At 46.2% G+C, this 24,427-nt stretch overlaps 1 protein-coding gene across 1 annotated transcript in view; it reads right to left on the reverse strand.

Moving 5' to 3' along the window:
- The window catches only part of LOC309546408 (solute carrier family 13 member 2-like), a gene marked incomplete at its 3' end in the record, with an annotated part of 167,854 nt that overhangs the window by 6,972 nt on the left and 136,455 nt on the right, over nt 1–24,427 (reverse strand). Inside the window, exons 8-10 of the mRNA XM_082246069.1 lie at nt 21,633–21,733; nt 20,469–20,590; nt 19,948–20,109 (exon numbers count right to left, since the gene is read on the reverse strand). Coding sequence (XP_082102195.1) covers nt 19,948–20,109; nt 20,469–20,590; nt 21,633–21,733 — 385 coding nt within the window. The remainder of the gene's footprint in view (nt 1–19,947; nt 20,110–20,468; nt 20,591–21,632; nt 21,734–24,427) is intronic.

Below are 24,427 nucleotides of genomic sequence, written 5' to 3' on the forward strand. Positions count from 1 at the left end.
GACAGGTCGTGCGATCCAGACATGTCTTAAAGCTTATGATGAGTCAAATATTTCCTGGTTTGGTCGTATGAACATGGTCAAAATGGATGTTCTGCCTAAATTCCTCTATACCTTCCAGGTGCTCCCTATTTCTCCTCAACAAGGTTTCTTCCCATCTGTATATAAGACTATTCGTGAATTCATCTGGCAACATAAGAGGCCTCGAATCGACCATGCTATCCTATCACTGCCTAAGATCAGAGGAGGTGTTGCTTTACCTCACCTTTTGTCATACTTTCATGTGGTTTCAGATAGTTAATTGGTACCATGGCAAATCCACTAAACTTTGGACCCTTTTAGAAAATGACCTGCTCTCCCTGGACCTCATATCTTTACCTTGGACAGATCCAGCCCATAGACCCCCCAAATGAATTAGTGTCATTGTTAACTTCCACCATGTTACAGATTTGAGACAAATATCTAAGCAAAGGTCTACTATCATCATGACTGAGCCCCTTGTGAGTTTTTCGGGAATGCGTCCTTTCCTCCGGCTCTTAGTAGTTCCAAATTCCTTTCCTAGCAAAAGTCTACCGCACCACTACTGAGCCATTCACTCCGTAACAGACACCTGATTCCTCTTCCCCAACTACTTTCCACTTGTCATTGCCCTTCTGGGGTGTGGCTTGAATGTACTCATCTGTCACATTTTCTGGGCAGGATGCCAGACATGGATGCTCTGACCAGGCCACTTACTTTGAGTCATTGCTCTCCCAACCCACCAGGCTGGATCACTCATTGTCCCAGATTTATCAAATTTTGCTTAACGCTTCCTATCCAGCTCCTCCGCCATTCCTAACTAACAGTTAGACTATGACAATTTAGAGTGGGACAAAACACTGGCGCTCTCCTTTACATTATCTATATTCTCTCATGCCCAGAAACGAAAAAACCACATTGTGTCGAGATGGTATCATTGCCCTATAATCCTACATAGAATTGACCCTACTGGATATTTGAAGATGTTTACAGGCCACTGGCACCATGACACATATCTGGGGCACCTCTCTTCGTATTCCTTTTTGGGATACGATATTACAATTATATGACAAACTTGTTGGTGATAAGTTCCCGAATGACCCTCGCATAACTGTACTTTCTATGTTGCCAGACTCTTAAAAAGGAATCAAGAAAAGCTTAATTTGACACTTTCTTGCAGCAGCCCATTCTGTTATGGGTAGACATTGGCACCAACCGTATGCTCCTTCCTTAGCAGATTGAGCTTGTGAGATGGAACGCATGCTAGCCTGGGAGAATAATAAGACTGATTCCCACAAAATTATGTGAACAGTCTGGTCACATTTTGGTTTACTTCCAATTTTGAGGCCTTTGTAACCATGCCATCTGGGACCTCTTAGGTATAGGTATCATTCTCTGCCCCATCCTTATTCCTTGGCCCTATTCTTCTTCTCTATCTTCTACCTCCCCCCCCCCTTTTTTTTCTTTTACTTTGTTTCCTACTTCTCTATGGAATTATTTGCTCTTTTATACCAGCTTCTCGTAATCATGGTGCTCTGATATATACTATTCTAGTTCTTTTATTTGCGGTAGCACCGATGTATGTTTGCACCATTTTCAGAGTGATCTCTAACATTACACCATCAGATGGATAAAGTGATAACTTTTTTATACTGATGCTCTGTTCGTCTTAACACAACATAGTGATCATTATTGTTATTACAATCACCATGAGGCCTTGCATTATATCACTTTTATCTTTATGCATATTTGTACTTTCACTGGACTTGACATGTGCTTTGACGTTTATAATCTGTATTATTTCATTAATGAATAAAATAGTTTCAACATAAAAGGAGACAGGCCTATTTTTTTCCTGATTTCCCTCCAGACTAATAATGTGTCCCGTAGGAGCAGGTTATGTTTCAATTGGCGGAAAGGAATAAAATTTGCAATGCAGCAGAGTGGACAATCCATGTGGGTCTACCATCTGGGACTCCACCTGGAAGTTGGAGTATCTGGAGACCTGAGTTTTCCAATATAAACCCACTTTTAGGAGACAAGAAAGGTTGTAAGTTTGAATAATGGGTACTGTTCACATTATTATGGCTGGTAGTACCTGTGTGTAGTTGTTTGTCTCCAAGTCAGTGTTCATTGCGGCTGGAGGCCTAAAAAAGTTTCAGTGGTTACGCAGGTAAAAGTAGTTGGTGCCCACAAGGACCTTGTGACTCCTATGATGGGGTACAAGGTGCTGCTATGGGGGTTTTTATTTTTTTTTTTTAGTATAAGGAATATGTACATTGGTAGGGACCTGTCCTGGGTACGGCTCCCATTATAAATGGTTGGTGGTACCTGTGTGTAGTTGTTTGTCTCCGAGTCAGTGTTTGTTGCGGCTGGAGGCCTAAAAATTTTCAGTGGTCACGTAGGTACGAGTAATTGATGCCCACAAGGACCGTATGACTCCTATTTTTGGCAGAATGTACTGGATGTTCATATGTTGCATATGTTTATATGTTGATATGTTTATAAGTTATTTATAATTGTTAATAAAAGGCTCCTACGGCCATTGTACTCCATCATGAGTCTCGTGTGGTTATTCTTGAAAAAAGGTTAGCGAAGGAGTGGTGGTCAAGCAGCTTTTATACCCTAGTCATGACTCATGACACAAATCATGAAGCTGTACTTTGGACATCTGGAAGTTGAAAAGGCTTTTACTTCTTTATGTTTATGGTCAACTTTGAAGCTTCAAAAAAACAAAAACAAAAAAATCTTTATGTCCTGTACGCAATAGCTGCATATGATAGCAGTTGGATGTCTCCCTACATTGATGCCGCATACCCTGCATGCATATCCAACTTTTTTGTCCCTGGTGACCAGGACTATATTTATCAGAAAGAATTTGGCTAGTTTAGAGGAGTTATAAGAGTCTGCATAGTTCATCAAACCATCTTTTCTCTTGATGATGTAAAAGCTGAAAAGTAGTTCCACAAATAAAGCAAACCACATGTACATTCTAGCATTAGAGTTTACTAAAATAATCGCACAAGAGATTTAGCTTGTAAAAATATGTCATTATTCAAATGTGCTTGGAGGCGAATGACATTAAAATACAGCTCTGCCAATGACGTAGACAGTAGATAGGATTATGTATTTAAAACTTTATGCAACATGATTTATTATTCATAACATTTTTTGTTTAGTGCCCATTGACAGCTGTCTGTATTGGTGCATTCTGTTAACATGCCCATATTGAAGCATCAATATGTGTGTTGCATTATGGCAGCCCGTTCATTTTAAATTGACTGCCGATGCACTGTAGTGAGCAGGAAAACATACCTGCAGTATCCAATGGGTAGTGCAATATCATGAGCTGCATTGCATTGTGCTACAATGCTGGTACAATGGGGTACCTTTCAAAATGAATGTCCGCGCAACACACCAATATATGTAATCTGTGTTACCACAAGGCAGTGGTGTGAATGAGCCCTAATGAAACCATTGCTTATTTCCTAGTTTATGGTGCTTTGCACAGGTGTGCAGAACATATATTGCAACCAAAGGTACCCAAAACACACTAGACAAATAACATGCTAATCTGGCCCAGAAAGGCTACACAGAAGCCACGGCTCATGTCAGACAGGTTGGTCTTATCTGGGAGGAACTAGGGGCTGGAAATAGCTGTTCAGCATCAATCACCCCTGCTTTAAAATATCCAGAACAGACATAAGTAACTTCGCCATATATACATTCTACCCAGAGTCCGCTATATTTTACTAAATTAACAACTGTGCTAGTATAGAGGGGGAAAGAGGGGGTGAAATTATAAAAAAAATAATTGATATATGAGTATGCACGTGTATGTGGACACTTCTAATTTACATCTTAGTTCCAACACATACTATTGCAATTAGGTCCATATGTCCCCGTCTTTGCCTTTCTGCTTTTAGCTAACAATCACCATATACGTAGTTCACCTATCGCCTTTTCTTTATAGTACTCTTTTTGCGACCTATGGGCCCGTTGACATCCACTCGCAGACAAGGTAGTTTGAGAGTATTAAGGTACACGTTGGGACATACATATGTGTAAGGGTTCCTTGGTCAATCTTGGTTCGGCTTAGGTTTGGCGTTTGGGATAAATGCATCAGATCTACACAGATGCAGTTCTTATATGCACAACTCCAATCAAGTTGACAGGCTAGAGCTTGCAATGCAAGGATTAAGCATATGACACCATATACATTTCCCCTACATACAACTCAATGAGCTAGCAGTGGGTACACAAATAGCCTTTACCTACTGAGTGTAGGAATGATATAGCAACAAAAAGAGGTATATGAATAGACTGTAGACAGTGTACTCTTAAGATGGATCTTGTATTGTAATAGTCGCCCATCTTTTGACTACGGGTGGATGTTGGATGGTCCATTTTAAAAGCACAGACTTTGGAAGATGCATCCCATTTTTATCTGTAGTTTTTATTTTTAGTATTTTTAGTTCTATTTTTATTTTACATCTATTTATATCTGTGCTTGCAATTTCACTGTGTGCATTTTTGTACCAATATTAGGTTCTACATTACCCATATGGGCAAACTGTGACATTTTTGCCCACAGAGTTATGAATGTAACTCTGCCTTCTGGGCTTATTTTACCATCCGCACTTCTTGCATACATACTGTTTGTTTTATTCAAATTTACATATAAAAATGTATGTATGATAACCACTTCAGCTCTGGAAGGTTTTCCCCCCTTAATGACCAGGCCATTTTCTGTGATTTGGCACTGCGTTATTTTACCTAACAATTGCGCGGTTGTGCGACGCTGTACCCAAATACAATTGATGTCCTTTTTTCCCCCACAAATAGAGCTTTATTTTGGTGGTATGTGATCACCTCTGCGGTTTTTAGATTTTGCACTATAAACAAAAAAAGAGCGACAATTTTGAAAAAAAAACAATTTTTTTACTTTCTGCTATAAAACATTCCCAATAAAAAAAAATTAAAAAACAATTTTTTTTATCAGTTTAGGCCAATTTGTAATCTGCTACATATTTTTGGTAAAAAAAATCCCAAAAAGTGTATTTTAATTGGTTTGCGCAAAAGTTATCACGTTTACAATTCATGCGATAGATTTTTGGACTTTTTATTTTATTTTTTTGTTTTTATTAGTTATGGCGGCGATCAGCGATTTTTAGCGGGACTGCGATATTGCGGCGGACAAAATCTGACGCTAACCGTGACACTTTTTGGGGACCAGTGACATTAATACAGTAATCAGTGATATATAATATGGACTGTTACTGTATAAATGGCACTGGCAGGGACAGGGTTAATACTGGGGGTGGTCAAGGGGTTGAATGTAAGCCTAAATGTGCTTGCTAACTGGGGGGGAGGGCTCTGTGACAGGCACACAGAGATCCGTGTTTCAGCTTAAGCTGAAACACACAATCTCACTGTGCCTTTCTGACAGGAGAACCGCCTGCTATGTTTACATAGGCAGGCGACTCTCCTGTCAGTTTCTGTGAAGATCGTGGGAGGCCGGCAGTGATCGAGCCCGCTCCTCCTGCGGTCTGGCTCCCGCTGTGTCTAATCACAGTGGGAGCGAGGCTCCGGCAGCGCTGCTGAGACCGCATGCACATAATCATATAGATCTACGTGATTATGCGCAGCTGAGCTGCCCTGCCACAGTAAATCTGCATGGGGCGGTCAGCAAGTGGTTAATAAGTTTGCTCCTGTGAGATGTGGTTTTGTGTACATTTTTTTTTAATTAGAAGTCACACAGTGGACTATGCACCTTTGTCATGGCTGGGCAGGTTGGTATGCCCCCCCCCCCGGTCAACATGGACCTCTCACATAGATGCATCTCTTTTAATTAGGGAGCTTCACCTTGTGGCTGGCCTGGTATGATTCTTAAGTGTAGCTCGAGCTGTAAGTAGAGTATGCATAGGTAATTAGTTAGGCAGGAGTGAGGCCCTGTATTCTTAGTCTACGTGCGTCCCAGCGTGGAACGCATCTGGTAGCTGTGGTTCTAATGGCAGAAAGGGGCGGAAGTAGCATTGCCAGAGGCCCAGAAGTTGTGCAGGTGGATATGACGTCAATGAGCTGGAACGCAGGATATGATTGCGGTTCCCATTAGTGTACGTGGCGTGCGCTCCAACCATTTCACGGCCAATATGCCTGGATTAGAAGCATAGTCCTTTCATTTTACCCTGCAATCAAAGAAATATTGTCATCGAGAACACTTCCCTTGCACTGGCACTAGCCATCGTTAGCTATATACATGTCGATGGTAATCTATCCCCATCCACATCTTCCATCAAGAAGTATCTTCCTCTGTGGGCACTCCTCTCTCTCCTTTGATTTTTTTGGGGATAAGAATGTTTTTGTTACTTTCCAATTTATAATGTTGTTATTATTGTGTTTTTGCACATTGGCCAGCTCAAGGAAACGGGTTGCATAGCAACACTGTGTGAACTGGTTCCACTGAAGCCCACGCCCATAGGGGTGGGGGAGCATCTGACCACACCCCTACTTTGTAATTTCTGACTATATAAGCAAGAAGTTGAGACATAGCTCAGTTAGCTCTGAAGAAGAGGTGACACCTCCAAGCGTGCCACCCAGTCATTCTGTGGGACCTTACATCCATAAACGTGATACCATGGATGTTTAACTGCTTAATATTTGATATGCTGTTTTCAAGCGCATGTTTGTGAGTATTATTCATTTACCTAATAAATTATTTCCTAATTTCAGTACATCTAGACACCCCCAGTTTTGAGAGGGCATCAAGGTGGCATTTATCCGGGAGAGAGAAAGAAAGAGGGGGTCAGGGAGAGGGGTCTCAGTGGAAATGAGACAGGGGGGACAGGGAGAGAGAGGGAGGCAGAGAGAGAGGAGGCAGGGAGAGAGAGAGAGGAGGCAGGGAGAGAGAGAGGGCGGGGGGAGAGAAGGGACAGGGAGAGGGAGAGCACAGAGAGAGAGGGGCAGGGAGAGAGAGAGAAAGTGGGGGCAGGGGGAGAGAAAGGAGGACAGGGAAGGGAAAAGAGAGAGGGGACTGGTGGAGAGGGAGGGGGCAGGGAGAGAGAGGGGGGAGATGGAGAGAGGGGGCAGGGGGAGAGAGGGGAAAGGGAGAGATAGGACAGGGAGAGAAGGGGGCAGGGGGACAGAGAGAGGAGGTACAGGGATAGAGAGGGGTCAGGGGGAGAGAGGTGACAGAGGAGACAAAGAGGGGGACATGGAGAGAGAGAGGGGGCAGGGGGAAAGAGAGAGAGCTGGTAGGGGGAGAGAGAGAGAGAGAGAGAGAGAGGACAGGAGGGAGAGAGGGGGGAAAGGAGAGAGGGAGAGAGAGAGGGGAAGAGAGAGAGGGGGAGCAGGTAGAGAGAAAGAGAATGAGGGGGCAAGGAGAGAGATAGAAGGCAGGGGGAGAGAGAGGGGAAAGGGAGAGAGAGGGAACAGGGAGAGACAGGACAGGGAGAGAGAGGGGGCAGGGGGACAGAGAGAAAGAGGGGTCAGGGAGAGAGAGAGAGCAGGGACAGAAGGGGGTAGGGGGAAAGAGAGGGGGCAGGGGGAGAGAGAGGGAGAGAGAGAAAGAGGGGGTCAGGGAGAGGGATCTCAGTGGAAATGAGACAGAGGGAGGGACAGGGAGAGAGGGGGGCAGGGGAGAGAGGGAGGCAGATAGAGAGGAGGCAGGGAGAGAGAGCAGGGGGAGAGAGGACGGGGAGAGGGAGAGCACAGAGAGAGAGAGGGGGCAGGGGGAGAGAGAGAAAGAGGGGGCAGGGGGAGAGAAAGAGGGAAAGGGAAATGAGAGAGAAAGGAGGAGAGAGGGGGTCAGTGCAGATGAGAGAGAAAGGGGGCAGAGGAGAGAGAGGGAGGCAGAGAGAGAGAGGAGGCAGGGAGAGAGAGAGAGGGTAGGTAGAGAGAAGGGGCAGAGGAGACACAGGGAGAGAGAGAGGGGGCTGTGGGAGAGAGAGAAGGGGCAGGGGGAGATAGAGAGAAGGGGCAGGCGGAAAGAGAGGAGGGAGAGAGAGAAAGAGGGGGTCAGGGAGAGGGGTCTCAATGGAAATGAGACAGAGGGAGGGACAGGGAGAGAGGGGGGCAGGGGAGAGAGGGAGGCAGAGAGAGAGGAGGCAGGGAGAGAGAGCAGGGGGAGAGAGGACGGGGAGAGGGAGGGGGGGCGGGGAGAGGGAGGGGGGGGCAGGGAGAGGGAGAGCACAGAGAGAGAGGGGGCAGGGGGAGAGAGAGGGAGGACAGGGAGAGAGGGGCAGGGAGAGAGAGATGGGGCAGGGAGAGAGAGGGGAGACGGAGAGAGAGGGGCTGGGGGAGAAAGAGAGGAGGGGCAGGGAGTGAGAGAGAGAGAGGGTGGGCAGGGTGAGAGGGGGGAGACAGGGAGAGAGAGAGGGGGTAGAGAGAGAGAGAAAGAGGGGGGCAGGGAAAGAGGGGGCAGGGAAAGAGAGGGGCAGGGAGAAAGAGAGAGGGGGGCAGGGAGAGCGAGGGGGGACAGGGAGAGAGGTGGGACAGAAAGAGAGAGGGGGGCAGGGAGAGTGAGGGGGGACAGGGAGAGAGGTGGGGCAGGAAGAGAGAGGGGGCGGGTGGAGAGAGAGGGGGCAGGGAGAGAGGGAGGGGAGACAGGGAGAGATAGGGGCAGGGGGAGAGAGGGGAAAGGGATAGATAGGACAGATAGAGAGAGAGGAGGTACAGGGAGAGAGAGGGGGCAGAGGGAGAGAGGGGGCAGGGAGAGAGAGAGGGGGACAGGGAGAGGGGGGTTGGGGAATAAAGAGAGGGGGCAGATGGAGAGAGAGAGGGGGCAGGGAGAGAGAGAGAGGTGGGAGCAGGGAGAGAGGGGGAGAGAGAGAGGGCAGGGAGAGAGAGAGAGGGGACAGAGGGAGTGAGAGGGGGCAGGGGGAGAGAGAGGGGGGCAGGGAGAGAGAGATAGGGGGACAGGGAGATAAGAGGCAGGGGGGTGCAGGGGGACAGAGAGAGGGCGGGCAGCGATAGAGGGAGTGAGAGAGAGGGGGAGGCCAGGGAGAGAGAGATGGGGCAGAGAGAGAGAGGGGGCAAGGAGAGAGAGGGGGCAGGGGGAGAAAGAGAGGGGGCGGGGGGAGAAAGAGAGGGGGCTAGGGGAGAGATAGAGGGAGGAAGGAGAGAGAGGGGGGCTTTTGGAGAGCGAGAGGGCAGGAAGAGAGAGAGGGGGGCAGGGGGAAGAGAGATGGTGCAAGGGGAGAGAGAGAGAGGGGGCAGGGAGAGAGAGAGGGGGGTCTGAAGAAGAGAGATAGGAGGAGCAGGGGGGAGAGAGGGGGGCAGTAAGAGAGAGGGGGCTGGGGAGAAAGGGGGCAGGAAAAGAGAGAGGGGGGACAGGGGAAGGGAGGGGGCAAGTAGAGAGATGGGGCAGGGAGAGAGAGAGTGGGGCTAGGGAAGAGATAGGAGGGGCAGGGAGGGAGAGAGAGAGGGGGGCAGGGAGAGAAAGGGGGCAGGGGAGAGAGCGAGAGAGGGCAGGAAAAGAGAGAGGGGGGGCAGGGGGAGAGAGAGCCAGAGAGAGAGAGGCCCGGGAGATTCAGTCAGTAACTGCCTTTATCTCAAATGCTATGCTATGTTGTTAGAATTTCTTGATGGATTCCCTTAGAAGGTAGATGCTTCTTGGGCTAAAGATGTTGGTGCGTTTGAGGAAGCGGAGTGGGAGGAGGCCTTGCAGGCAGTTCAGGAGTGTTCCCTTAATGTCAATCAGAAACCTATGCAATTATTTATGCTTCTAAGAGTGTACTACACCCTGCCCAAACTGTTTAAAATGGTAATGGGAGGACCCTGTTTGTAACACATGCCGCAGGTTCCATGAAAACCTAGTTCATTTATTATGCCGGTGCCAAAAACTACACTTGTATTAGTCAGAAGTTATTCACCTACATAACACTGTATTTCAGGTATATATTCAGCCTGACCCTAAACAATGCATCCTGGACATCCTGAACAGTCTACAATGCGGAGGTGCAGAGTGCAGAGGTTTACCATGGAAGCTATAGCGAGGGCATTGTTTTAGGCACCAAGAATGATACTTGCTCACTGGAAATCTAATAACTTGCCTACCTACAAAGAATTACCAGCCTATATGGGTGATACACTATGCCTAGAAAAATATATATATCATCATAGGGACTGTCCAGATAAGTTTTAAAAAATATGGTCCCCGTGGTAGGACACCCCAGGTCTTAGCCGTTAGACCTAGTCACTAATAGACTTTTTTTTTATTAACCTGGCCTCACCCCATTTAAGGTGGTTGCTGAAGGGGGGGGGGGGGCACAGGGGAGTACATGTTACCCTCATCATAGGTTTTGTCTGCCAAGGTGGAGATACATTGACAACTAGGGATGATCGAACATTTGAAAAGTTCGGTTCGACCAGAACACCCGAATTTCAGGAAAGTTCGGTTCGGATTCCAGAACCCCATTGAAATCAATGGGACCCGAACTTCTGGAATCAAAAAACACCATTTTGAAGCCCTAAAACCCAATAAATGCCCCTAAAAAGTGCCTAGGGTTCTGGGTCATGCCCCAGGGACTATTAATCACACAAAAAAAAGTTCTTAAAAATTGTCGTTTTTGATAGAGAGACAATTATTGAAAAAAAAAAAAAAAAAGAGATTTCTTTGGATTTAGTGTCTGGGGGGTCTAAAAGGTGTACCTTTGAAGTTTCAGCTCTGTAGCATGTCCAGAACCATAATTGTAGCATACCAAACCTTCAAAAATGACTTTTTTGCTTAACCGCACCTTTCTTTTGCTCCTAATCAATGGCACAGCCAATGTGTATGATGGGGACATAATGCAGTGCACTGGGAACAAGATTAGAGTTTTTTTGGAAAAAGGTGCTGTCTCTTTAAATGTGCATATAATTAACGGGTGTATTTCCACAATGGGGCTATTATTACCAAATGTTTTCAAGAAGTCCAAAGATGTATGTAGTTGCACTTTATTTCATGTAAAATGGTGTTTGGTGCACTTTAACTTGAATTCTCACAAGAAACAGACATATATGCACGGATACATTGAGGGTTAGGGTTAGGGGTAGGGGCCACAATGTAGTGCAGAGTGAACAAGATTAGAGATGTTTTGGATGAATACTGTTGTCTCTTGACTTTGAATAGAAGTAAAGGATGCTTAAAAATTGGGCCTTTGGTGGTGCCGACGATGCCTTGACACCATATCCCTATGAAAGTGCTGGTAATGAAGGCAATAATTGCCTTTGTAAGGAAAAAAATTACAATGATATGCATCTGTGTGACAGGTGCGCAAAAATTGTTGTTTGTGTCGGGATTCGAACCCGTGACCAGCCACATCCCAGGCGGTAGCCCTGCTTACTAGGCTACCGTCCTCTCTGGACTTTCCTCCCTGAACATTCTTCCCTGAACATTCTTCCCTGAAGCCTATTATTCAACCTTAGTCTTGCCAAGCTTTGCTCATCACCCTTGATTCCTGACACCTGGTACTTCCCTATATAAGTCCAGCCCCGTGCACTCAAGCTTGCTGATTATTGAGCTCCTGAGCCCTGATCAAGCTTCTCCTCATCTGCTGCTCTATCTACTACCACAAATCCAACGCTGACCAGGAATTGACTACCGACTACTCTTCTGCTTTGTCCCTACCTACTGAACTGCTACCTCTGTTGCTGATCCGGATTGTCTGACCACGCTTACTGCTGCCTGCCCCGACCTTTGGCTCGTCTGACTTCTCTCTGGTTATCCCTTGTCTGCTCCTCCGCCTTCGGACCAAACCTGCACTCTGCCTGGCTGGGTGATCCTGAGGACCGTGTCCTGGTGTTAGCTTGCAGCGCAGTCTATCCCCACCATCAGGGGCTCTAGTGAAAACCAGCTATCACTTAGTTTCCGCACCTCAGGTGAACCCGTGTCCTCAGCAGAGTACTACCTGGTGTCCATCCGGCATCCAGCACCGCTACCACCGTAGCCAACCCGGATTATCTGACCAAGCCTCTGCCAGACTCCCTGCACCTACTATCGGCCTGCGGTCCTTGCCACTGGGCTCCACTTATACCTCCGGCCAGCAGTCCTCTGACTCAGGTGAGCCTGTAGGATTGTTACAGTTTGGGTGTTGGCGGAGCCATACCACTGTAAGCCCAAAGAGCTGGTGTTGAAGAAGGTGTAAAAATTATGAAGGTGTGCACATGTGGAACAGGTGCGCAAACATGGTAGTTTTGGTGTTGGTGGAGCCTCCCCACCATAACCCCAAAGAGCTGGTGTTGAAGGAGGCCCAAAAATTGTAAAGGTGTGCACCTGTGGAACAGGTTTGCAAACATGGTAGTTTTTGTTTAGCATAGCCTCCCCACCTTAACCCCAAAGAGCTGGTGTTGAAGGAGGCCCAAAAATTGTAAAGGTGTGCACCTGTGGAACAGGTGCGCAAACATGGTATTTTTTGTTTTAGCATAGCCTCCCCACCTTAACCCCAAAGAGCTGGTGTTGAAGGAGGCCCAAAAATTGTAAAGGTGTGCACCTGTGGAACAGGTGCACAAACATGGTAGTTTTTGTTTTAGCATAGCCTCCCCACCTTAACCCCAAAGAGCTGGTGTTGAAGGAGGCCCAAAAATTGTAAAGGTGTGCACCTGTGGAACAGGTGCACAAACACGGTAGTTTTTGTTTTAGCATAGCCTCCCCACCTTTACCCCAAAGAGCTGGTGTTGAAGGAGGCCCAAAAATTGTAAAGGTGTGCACCTGTGGAACAGGTGCGCAAACATGGTAGTTTTTGTTATAACCAAAATGAGGTTCTGTGAACGTAAAGAGAATGAGAGGAGGGTTTGAGGGTGGCACCATGGTCCAGGCTTAAACTGAGGTTCAGCAGCCACATCACAACGATAGCCTAGTCTACAAGGTCTGCATCAGGTGCATCAAAGCTTGATATCCACGACTGATTCATTTTAATGAATGTCAAACGGTCGACTGAGTCGGTGGAGAGTCTCGTTCGATGGTCTGTGACGAATCCTCCTGCTGCGCTGAATGCCCGTTCCGATAGGACACTGGAAGCAGGGCAGGCCAACAACTCCATGGCATACTGGGCCAGTTCTGGCCAGTGGTCTAATCTTAAGACCCAGTATGCCAGTGGATCGGCTTCGTCGCATGAAAAGCCCTCTGTGTCACTTTGTGCCCTCACGTAATCGTCCACCATGTGATGCAGACGCTGTCGATGCGATGTGGCAGCTGAGAGGCCTGGGCGGTGAGGACTAAAAAAAGACCGAAAGGCATCCGTCAACCGCACGCCTTCTCCAACACTCCTCTCGTGACCACCAGTAGAATCCATGGTAGGTTGTCCCCACCCCTGCACCCTACGGGAGTCGGGGAACGTGTTCACCAGAATCCTCTTGAGACTGTCCTCAAGGGATTTGATCCTGTGGACTCTCTGGGTGGATGGGAAAAGCTCCGAGACTTTAGACTTGTACCGGGGGTCAAGTAGGGTGGCTAACCAATAGTGGTCAGTCTGTTTAATGGCCTTGATTCTGGGGTCCTTTCGCAGGCTCTGAAGCATGATGTTTCCCATGCATCGCAAATTAGCGAAGGCCTGAGAAGCTGACTCCTCGGGGTCACTCAAAACGACATTATCTTGAACGGGCTCCTCCTCCTCCCAGCCACGCACTACTCCAAAGTGTCCCGAAGGAGTCAAACTAGGCCTTGCAGATTGCCGCATGTCTTCCTCCTCCTCCTCCTCAAACCCTGCAAAAGTTCCCGCAGAATCGTCCTCCTCCTCCTCTTCCACCCCTGGATCCTGCTCGGGCCTCTGGGAGCTAGGCATAATGGGGTCAGGATTCTCAGGATAAAAGGGGCCTTGAGAGGCAAGGAAGTCCTCCTCTTCCTCCTGCTGCTCTGCCTCCAGTGCCCTGTCCATAATGCCACGCAGAGTGTGCTCCAACAAAAACAGTACCGGTAGGGTGTTACTGATGCATGCGCTGTCCCGGCTGACCATCCTTGTGGCCTCCTCAAATGGCGAGAGGACAGCGCATGCATCCTTAATTAAAAGCCACTGCCGTGGTAAAAAGAAGCCCAGGCACACAGAGCCAGTGCTGGTGCCGTACTCGCATAGGTATTCATTGAGGGCCCTCTGCTGCGTGTACAGGCGCTGCAGCATAGCCAAGGTGGAGTTCCAGCGGGTGGGCATGTCACAGATGAGGCGGTGTATGGGCAGGTGAAACTCGCGCTGCACTTCGGCCAAACGTGCAGTGCCACTGTACGACCGCCTGAAGTGACTGCACACCCTTCTTGCCATCCTTAGCACATCCTGCATTCCCGGGTACGAGTTCAAAAACCGCTGTACCACTAGATTCAGGACATGCGCCAGGCATGGCACATGGGTTAACTTTCCCTGACGAAGGGCGGCCAGGAGGTTTGACCCATTATCAGTAATCACCATCCCTGGCTGCAGCTGGCGTGGTGTCAACCACCTCTGGGCCTGTGCCTGCAGAGCCCCAAGAATCTGAGGGGCAGTGTGCTGCCTGTCCCCTAGACACACAAGCTGCAGCACTGCGTGACACCTTTTGGCCTGAGACATTGAATAGCCCTTTGAACGTTTACGTGGTACCTCATCATATTCAAAGGACCATTCTGCAGAGGAGGGCATGGAGGAGGTAGAGGAGGAGGAGCAGGAGGGGGTAGAAGTGATCGATCTACCCGGATCAGTGACACCACCAGCTGTTTGCAGACGTGGGGGCAACACTGGCTGCAGCATCGAGCCCTGGCTACAATCCCTTCCGCTGGCAAGCAGTGTCACCCAGTGAGCAGTGACAGAAATGTACCGTCCCTGCCCATGTTTGCTTGACCAAGTGTCAGCCGTCAAGTGTATCTTACGGCTGACTGACTTGGCCAGGGACGACACTACATTGCCTTCCACATGTTGGTATAGGGATGGCAGTGCCTTACGGGCAAAGTAATGCCGACTTGGCACCTGCCACTGTGGAACTGCACATTTTGCGAAGTCACGGAAGGGAGCAGACTCTACCAGGTTAAATGTTAATAGTTGCAGAGCCAGTAGTTTAGCCAAACTACTGTTTAGACGCTGGGCATGTGGGTGGCGGGGAGTATACATTTTTTTTTCGTTTCAGCATGTGTGGAATCGAAATTTGGCGTCTAGATGTTACAGCTGGTGGTGTGCTGGAGGTAGATGCGACACTGCCTGCTATATCATCATCCCTGTCAGTGGAGGCTGCCAACAGGTGACAAGTGACTATAGCAGGGCCAGGAACAGACTGATGTGCAGGTGGAGCAGGTGGAGCATGAGGAGGAGCGCGAGGAGGACTAGGAGGCCGACTGACCGATCTTTGGCCCTTTTGTGGGTTCTTTAAATGCTCCTGCCAACGGGCCGAGTGGTGGGTTGTCAAATGCCTGTTTAGGCAGCTTGTACCCAGGTGGTTGACATTTTTGCCACGTTTTATACCCTTCTTACAAATCTTGCAGATCGCAACTGTTTTGTCTGCATGGGATGTCTCAAAAAAGGCCCAGCAAGATGAGGTGTGTATAGTGGCCCGGGAGACAACAGGTGCGGGCTTAGATGGAGCGGGCTGTCTGCTCTCCCCTCTTGCTTGCTCTGCCTCCTCCTCAACCTCAGACCCAACATCTGACTCCATCAAAGACTGAGCATCAGGCCTGGCCTGGGAGACAACACGTGTGGCCTTAGATGGAGCGGGCCGTCTGCTCTCCCCTCTTGCTTGCTCTGCCTCCTCCTCAACCTCAGACCCAACATCTGACTCCATCAAAGACTGAGCATCAGGCCTGGCCCGGGAGACAACAGGTGCGGCCTTAGATGGAGCGGGCCGTCTGCTCTCCCCTCTTGCTTGCTCTGCCTCCTCCTCAACCTCAGACCCAACATCTGACTCCATCAAAGACTGAGCATCAGGCCTGGCCCGGGAGACAACAGGTGCGGCCTTAGATGGAGCGGGCCGTCTGCTCTCCCCTCTTGTTTGCTCTGCCTCCTCCTCAAACTCAGACCCAACATCAGGCTCCATAAAGGACTGAGCATCAGGCTGGAGTAGATGGCCGACACTGTGTTCAAACAGCTCAGCTGACTCCTCTGTCATGTCTGAAGTTGGGTCTAAGGGAGGACGTGAGGTGGACATGGACTCATCTGTATTTGTTCTGACAACTGCAGAAGACTGACCACTTTTCTCTGCCTGGGTCACTGTAGTTGCAAATGATGCCGATGATGAGGGTTTGGTCATATAGTCCACCACCTCCTGTACATACTGTGGACGTATAGCTTGGCCACTGCCGGAGAACAATCCAAATGGTGGCCTGGCTGGGGACTGACCACCACGTCCACCCCTGCCTCTAGACACCCTAGAAGCTGTGCCCCTTTCCGCAGCAGGGCCACGTATGCCTTTTCTTGGTCTACCAGGCATATTTGTCACTGATGCGTTGGCAACTGTGTGCGGTGAAAAACACACACTGCTATGCGACCCACAGTTGTCGCTGGATACAGCACAGCAGATGCGTGTCATGCACAGTTGCAAAGGCTTTTGCACAGTGGACCTAACGCTTTGAACAACAGGTGTTAAGTTGTCACTGATGCGTTGGCAACTGTGTGCGGTGAAAAACGCACACTGCTATGCGACCCACAGTTGTCGCTGGATACAGCACAGCAGATGCGTGTCACGCACAGTAGAAAAGCCTTTTGCACAGTGGACCTAACGCTTTGAACAACAGGCGTTAAGTTGTCACTAATGCGTGGCAACTGTGTGCGGTGAAAAACGCACACTACTATGCGACCCACAGTTGTCGCTGGATACAGCACAGCAGATGCGTGTCACGCACAGTAGCAAAGCCTTTTGCACAGTGGACCTAACGCTTTGAACAACAGGTTTTAAGTTGTCACTGATGCGTTGGCAACTGTGTGCGGTGAAAAACGCACACTGCTATGCTACCCACAGTTGTCGCTGGATACAGCACAGCAGATGCGTGTCACGCACAGTTGCAAAGGCTTTTGTACAGTGCACCTAACGCTTTGAACAACAGGCGTTAAGTTGTCACTGTATTTTGCTGCCTAGCAAGCACGTATACCTGCTGTGATACAGCAGCACTGTGCAACGTGCTCACTAAACAGAACCCTCACACTTTCACTTTCCCTACAGAAACTCAATTATTAAATATATCTAATGTAGTACAAAGTTCCCTAACTACACTAGATATCCCTTTCCACTAAATAGAAAGCTCCATACAGCAGAAGACTGACACTGTCCCTTAAGTTTTTTTTTTTTTTTGTTTTTTTTTTGTAATTCTAAGAACCAGCACAATCGCTGTATCTAACTACACTGGCTGTAAGCTAAATACAATTCTGCTATATGGAGCTTTAGAACCACTCGATATGTAGAAAATGTAGTGTAGCAAACCAGGAGTCAGAGAACTGCTTCCACTCTCCAACAGGCTCTGTATCACTGTGCTAGGGGTTAGGCGGGGCTATCTTATATAGTGTGGGGCGTATTCACTCCTGATTGGCCTCTGGTCCCCGTAGTCACTCCAATCACGTTCCTAGGAGACTCCTGCCCCCTCATTGGCTTTTGCAGACGTTTCTGGGCCAATCACAGGCTTTTAAAGCCCAGTTCCTGTCCCAGTGCATTTTGGGCGGTTCTGGTGGCCGAATACCGAACTTTTACCGCAAAAAGTTCGTTATTCGGCCGAATATCGAACATCCAATGTTCGGGTCGAACTGATGGTCGACCCAAACCGTTTGATCATCCCTATTGACAACATGCTTTGGTTTTCATGGCTGTGGTGTGTGCAGTGTTAAAAACATTTTTTACCTCCTTTCATACAGTATGACTGTGCTATATCACATAAATGTATGCTCTGTATGTCCTGGAGATGTATTGTATTGTTTTGTATTGTCTTACTGTACAATTCCTCTTTTATAAGTTTACAATAAACACCTTTCTGATTTAAAACAAAATACTTATACTAATACAAGTGTTCTTTGGCAAGCATACTGTATGATGCCCACATATTAAGAATAGTCGAGATACAGAACGATCTTGTTGGTAAGGGTTGTTCTGTGTGAGCTAGAGGGGGAAGGGTCTACGCATCCTAAACTGCCATTGAGTTGGTAGAAAATAAGCTTTATTGATCTTTGGACATAACAGAGTTTCTTTATATACTATGGCCATTTCAAATTTCCATACCGGCTTTGAATTTTTTAGTAGCTGTGATGGCTCCAAAAAAGACTTCTTTCTTACAACACCATTAAAAGATATAAATATGTAATGTCTACAGTTCTTACAAGCAGGCTGTACCTCGGCAAATTTAAATATTTAGCTGAAGTCTCAAAGTCAATGGGTGACTGGCAATGAGTGTCAGGTTCACACATACAAATCTGTGACATCTGTCTGTTTGATACCAAAAAATAGTTTAAAAAAAGTTACAAAAGGCAAACCAAGTTGCCTTCAGCTCTGTCTCTCAAAAAACCTTCCTATGGGAAAAACTTTTATATAGTTTTACATTGTTGCTGAAGCCCCAACTACCTATCAGCCTTATTGCTCAGTAGGACTTTTCTGTATGTTTTCCTTTTGCAGCAGCATTCTTGAATATATATTTTATAATTGTAGGCCTCTTATCTACTCTGTGGCGGACACATTTTTGGAAAATACCACTGAAAAAATGATTTTGAAGTTAATAAAAGGAAACAACACTTAGGCAGGTGCAGTCTGTAGATGGCGCTCAACTGAAGTGGCAATGCAAAAGGGTAAGAAAGTTATGAGGAACCTGGTTCCTCTATGACTTCCTGCGGTCACAAGGAGACAGTTGTCTGATTGGACACTGTCACCCCATGTGACTTCAGCGGCGATCTTGATTCAGGCAGAGTCTGTTTAAAGTGTTTGTAACCCCAAAACAATAAATAAATACATCTTATTCCCTTAAAGCATGTATAATAGCACAGGGCTTGTGTAATTTGGCCCCTTGTTTAACCTAAAAAAACGATCCTGCCTGGTTCTGCCCTCTCCCCTGTAAACTCACCACGGTTTATCATGGCGGCTGAGCCCTGACACCGTGGTCAGTTTACGTGCTTCTGTCAGCCGCAACTCTCCCCTCTACTCTCCCCTGTCCTCTCCCCCCTCTCCCCCTGCTCTGCTTGTCAATTATTCTGTGCCATTCTACTCTCCGCCCCTTCCCTTCCTGCTGCTATAATATCTGTATAATAAACATACCATCCCCTCTGTTAGCTAATGATATGTGTCGCAGTGTCTGTGCTGAAAAAAAATGCCAATTTATACCTTATATTAGAGCGTCTCCCGGTGCTCACGTGACTGCTCGGCTTTCTTCTCCTCTCCTCCCGGCTGACGTTCTCTCTCCTCCCGCCATAGCTGTCAGCCAGGCAGAGGAAAGAGCATAGGAGTCACGTGAGTCCCAGGAGACACTCTGATATAAGGTATAAATCTGCATTTTTTTTTTTTTTTTTAAGCACAGACACTGGGACACATATCGTTAGCTAACAGAGGGGATGGTATGTTTATTATACAGTGGCTTCACAACCACATTAAGACTCCACTCCCACGCCTTGGCACGCTTTATGCAAGTGGCTAGTGTAGGCACAGGTTCCCAGTCTGGCAGAGACAGTGCTTACAATTAGGGAAAGGTTTTCCAGGAGTAGAGAAAGTGCAGGGACTGCATCTACCTCACTTCAGGAAGCCTTCCCTCTTGGGTGTGGACCAGCCAGGCCACATTCTGCTTCTTGTTGCAGATGCCGTCAGCATCTTCCAAGTCTACAGACCGCTATTACAGTTCATAAGTGGCTCTGGACAGGCATGCCTACCCGCCAGGCCTTGTTGAGTTGTGTTGGACCTTTCTACAATATATCGCTATTGCCTAACTTGTCTAACTTGCCCGTGTGTTTACTGCCCGCCACACCAAGCTGCTCCTTGCTAACACGCATGCCTCCAATGATAGAATGTATGTTGGTCATCTGATTTTTTTACTTTGTTTCTTACCATAGATGCCAGGATTGGTAGGAACAGTGTAGTTGCTGCTGCGTTACTGGTAAATTCTGTGAACGTAGCAACCAGCAGACACAAGACTAGAGCAATAGCAGCTGGTGATATACTCTCCAACGGAGTGAGCTTTTCTCCAAGCCATCTTGACAACCCTGAATCCTAAATGAGAAGAAAAATAGGAGATTGACTCTTTATTCCAACATCTTAGAATATAATGCAAGATTGTAGTGATAAATGCTGTTTTAGTTTACCATAGCAGTAGCCCATCTTTGTCTCATTGCAAGCATGTTTGGCATGAAGCTGGGTGACTATTTTTTCTTTAAGCATATTACCTATGTAAATCACACAGCCTTTCCTAAAACTGTCCAAGAGTTTCATGATTTCATAATTGTTTTATATGTGACTGGGAAAGTGACAGTACAGACTCTCTATTCCAAATAATATTTTCTGTGATATATTACCTTTTTGTGTGTGTAGTTTTAGATAAAATAACACTTTAAGACAAAACTATGTCTTACCTCACTGCCCTTAGCTAGAGCAAATCCTCCTCCCAGCAGGATGCCAATGCTCCAGGGCATCTTCTCATTTACAGTCTTCCAGTCCAAGAGAGGCGGTGGTACATAGATTTTTATTTTTTTTCCTAGTATGAAATGAAGCAGCAGAAAAAGATGTTGAAAAGTGCTGTAAAGGCATTTATTAAAATGTATCTGTAGTGTCCTTATTAACAATCTGGAGTTATATTATTATGAAAGTCTGTAGAAGTCAAGGTAAAGCTCCGAACATTGTCATAGGAACCTAATGTGATGGCACATTGACCCTGTCTTCTCTACCTTCCCCCAGGTACCTTGGTTTCAATGTCAATGTGCAGAAATTACTTGTAAAGGGATGCAGGCCTTGATACTTTCCTCATTAGAAGCCTGCTAGTGCAGCAACTGATTGACAGTTACAAAAGTTCTCCCATACAGATTCACTTTACACACGGACAACGGCAAACAAACAGCTATTTTTTCTTCAGAATAACAGAAGGTAGAAATCTTCAACAAAGTTTGGTAAAATCCCTGCAATGTACATAGATACACCAAAGGGGAATGTTTTTTTTTTTTCAACAAAAGTGGGGTTACTCTTTAGGTAATTTAAAACCTCATCACACCAATTCCATTTCTCTGTAATGTATCAATAACATGCAAATTAGCTAAATAATCAAGAGCTAATATTTTTGTTGGAAAATATTAAAACTGCCCTCAGATAGGGAGAAAACACTGTCAGCAAAGGTCCTTGCTCTTCAAAACACTTCCATTCTGCTCATAAAAAGCTGCTGTTATCGAATGGAGCACTTGTCAGGTGGTTTCTGAAAAAGATAAAACTCATACACCTTCTGCCTTTAAAGCAATAAGGTCCGCTGCATGCTTCCTTACTTTCAGTCCCTTGTCATGGCCGGAATTACATTAAAAAAAAAACTAAAAACTAAATTTAAGGCTTCTAGCATCTAGACTCAATTGCTCAATGCTCTAATAGGGGCCATAAAATGCCTTTTATCATCATTTTTAACTTACTGTTTAAACTTCAAGCTAAAAGAAAAATACTGAAAATAAAACGAGGAACGCAAAAACCCATTAACTTTCAGTCAATTGGAATCACTACTTTTCCATTTTGGAAAAGCTGCAAAATATTGGAAAGTTTACCTGTCTGCTCTGGATCCTGTGCTTTGCATGATGGCAATTCAGATGGAAAAATAAACAACATTAGTGCTACAAATACAGCAATTGTAGCATCTGTGACATACCTACAAAACAGAGATAAAATGTATTCAATCTTTCTCAAGTATCGTTATTAGACATCACACCAACATGGCTTAATAATGTTTAACAAAGAGCTGTTACTTTATTTGAAAAATGTTGCATAGGATTAGGGTAGGTCCTAATTAAACCTGGCTTTTTAACATATGAAAGTATCAGTGCATTTATTATGAAGACCATTATTATCTTCAAAAATAAATCAGACCCATACAGTGGGAGAAAAAAGTATTTGATCCCCTGCTGATTTTGTACATTTGTCCACTGACAAAAAAATGATCAGTCTATAATTTTGTTTTGTTTTTTTATAAATCTTTTTATTGAATTTTCATGTATAGTACAGAAAAAACAACATATAGAATCAAACAAAAAATATTTGTATGTTGCCCGCGCAGGGGTCAGTTAGTGAAGGCACAAAATAACGAAAACATTCATCGGGGGGCAACACCAAAAGGACAATAGTGTGACAGAGTAACTTTCTCTATTAGATAGTGGTAAAGGACACAGGAGAAAAAAATAATAATAATTGCAGATTGGCCCATGTCACCACTGACCTAGGTCCATCTGGGCATCCCTAAACTCTTCACTGTCTGAGAATTATGAGGCAGTTTTGGGGTCTGCCAACCATTTTGCCCACACCTAATCATATTTAGCTGGACAACCCGATCAGTCTATAATTTTAATGGTAGAATTATTTTAACAGTGAGAGACAGAATAACAACAAAAATATCCAGAAAAACACATTTCAAAAAAGTTATAAATTGATTTGCATTTTAATGAGTGAAATAAGTATTTGATCCCCTATCAATCAGCAAGATTTCTGGCTCCCAGGTGTCTTCATATAGGTAACGAGCTGAGACTAGGAGCACTCTCTTAAAGGGGGTGCTCCTAATCTAAGCTTGTTACCTGTATAAAAGACACCTGTCCACAGAAGCAATCAATCAATCAGAATCCAATCTCTCCACCAGGGCCAAGACCAAAGAGCTGTTCAAGGATGTCAGGGACAAGACTGTAGACCTACACAAGGCTGGAATGGGCTAAAAGACCACCGCACAGCAGCTTGGTTCAAGGGTGACAACAGTTGGTGCGATTATTTGCAAATGAAAGAAACACAAACTAACTGTCAATCCCCCTCGGTCTGGGGCTCCATGCAAGATCTCACCTCGTAGAGTTTCAATGATCATGAGTAACGAATCAGCCCAGAACTACACTGGAAAATCTTGTCAATGATCTTAAGTTGTGATAAGCCGAACACCCTCCTGTTCGGTTCGCACCAGAACATCTAGAACAGGGGAAATGTTCTAGCAAACATGCGAACTCCATTAAAGTCTATGGGACACGAACATGAAAAATTGAAAGTCCTAATTTTAAAGGCTTAAATGCAAGTTATTGGCCAAAAAAGTGTATGGGGACCTGGGTACTGCCCTGGGGGCCATAAATCAATGCAAAAAAAAGTTTTTTAAAACAATAGTTTTTACAGGAGTAGTGATTTTAATAATGCTTAAAGTGAAACAATAAAAATGAAAAATTCCTTTAAATATCGTGCCTGAGGGGCCCCCTTAATGTGCCTGTAAAGTAGCTCATTTGTGCGATGTTTGTAGCCTGCTGCAGCAATACTAACATTTCTAAAGGAAAAAATGTCATTTAAACTTGCTCACGGCTGTAATGTATTGTCAGCTCCTGGCAATACAGGTAAACAAATGAAAAAACAAAAAAAAAAAGGCATGGGGTTCCCCCTAAAAACCATACCAGACCCTTATCCGAGCACACAGCCTGATGACCAGGATGGGGGTGGGGGCGAGTGAGCAACCCCCCTCCTGAACCATACCAGGCCACATGCTCTCAACATGGGGGAGGGATGCTTTGGGGCAGGGGGGCTCTGCCCCCCACCCCAAAGCACCTTGCCCCCATGTTGATGGGGACAGGGGTCTCTTCCTGACAACCATGGGCTGTGGTTGTGGGGGTCTGTGGGGGGGAGGCTTATCAGAATCTGGAAGCCCACTTTAACAAGGGGGCCCCCAGATCCCAGCCCCTCCCCCTATGTGAATATATATCGGGTACATCATACCCCTACCCATTCACCAAAAAAGTGTACAAAAAAAATAAAGACAAAGGACAGTTTTGGAAAAGTCCTTTAATAAAAAATAAAAATAAATTGTGTCCCACGATGATCAGTGGCCCGCCCGCATGAAAAACAGAAAAAATAAAAATAAAAATTACTGACTTCAGTAATTTATTCACTGCACCTCAGCCCTTGCATTGTGGGGTGGCTTGTGAGGCAAGATCCTTATAAAAGACCTGTCACAATCAAAACAGCTCAGAGCACGGGAAGCGTCCGTAGAAGCAGGTGCTTCTTTTTTTTTTCTATTTTTCGGGCAGGTGGGCGACTGATCATCGGGGGACACTATTTTTTTATTATCTACGCCAGGCTTAATGGTGGTGTAGATGGTAGAATACCAGGCTTGCAATGACATGGCTGTGGGGTTCGAATCCCCCGGCCAGCAGGTGATTTATTGAAATCAGAGGTCAGAGTCCATGATAATGCAGGAACTCGAAGTTCCCACGAAGAAGCCCATTTATTCGTCATAAGACAAACGAGCGAACAGCCAATGTTCGAGTCAAACTTACTCTAACTTTAAGGCAGCTGGGACCATAGTCATCAAGAAAGCAATTGTTAACACACT

This window comes from Pelophylax lessonae (assembly GCF_965119305.1).
Source record: "Pelophylax lessonae genome assembly, chromosome: 2".
NCBI classification, from domain to species: Eukaryota; Metazoa; Chordata; class Amphibia; order Anura; family Ranidae; genus Pelophylax; species Pelophylax lessonae.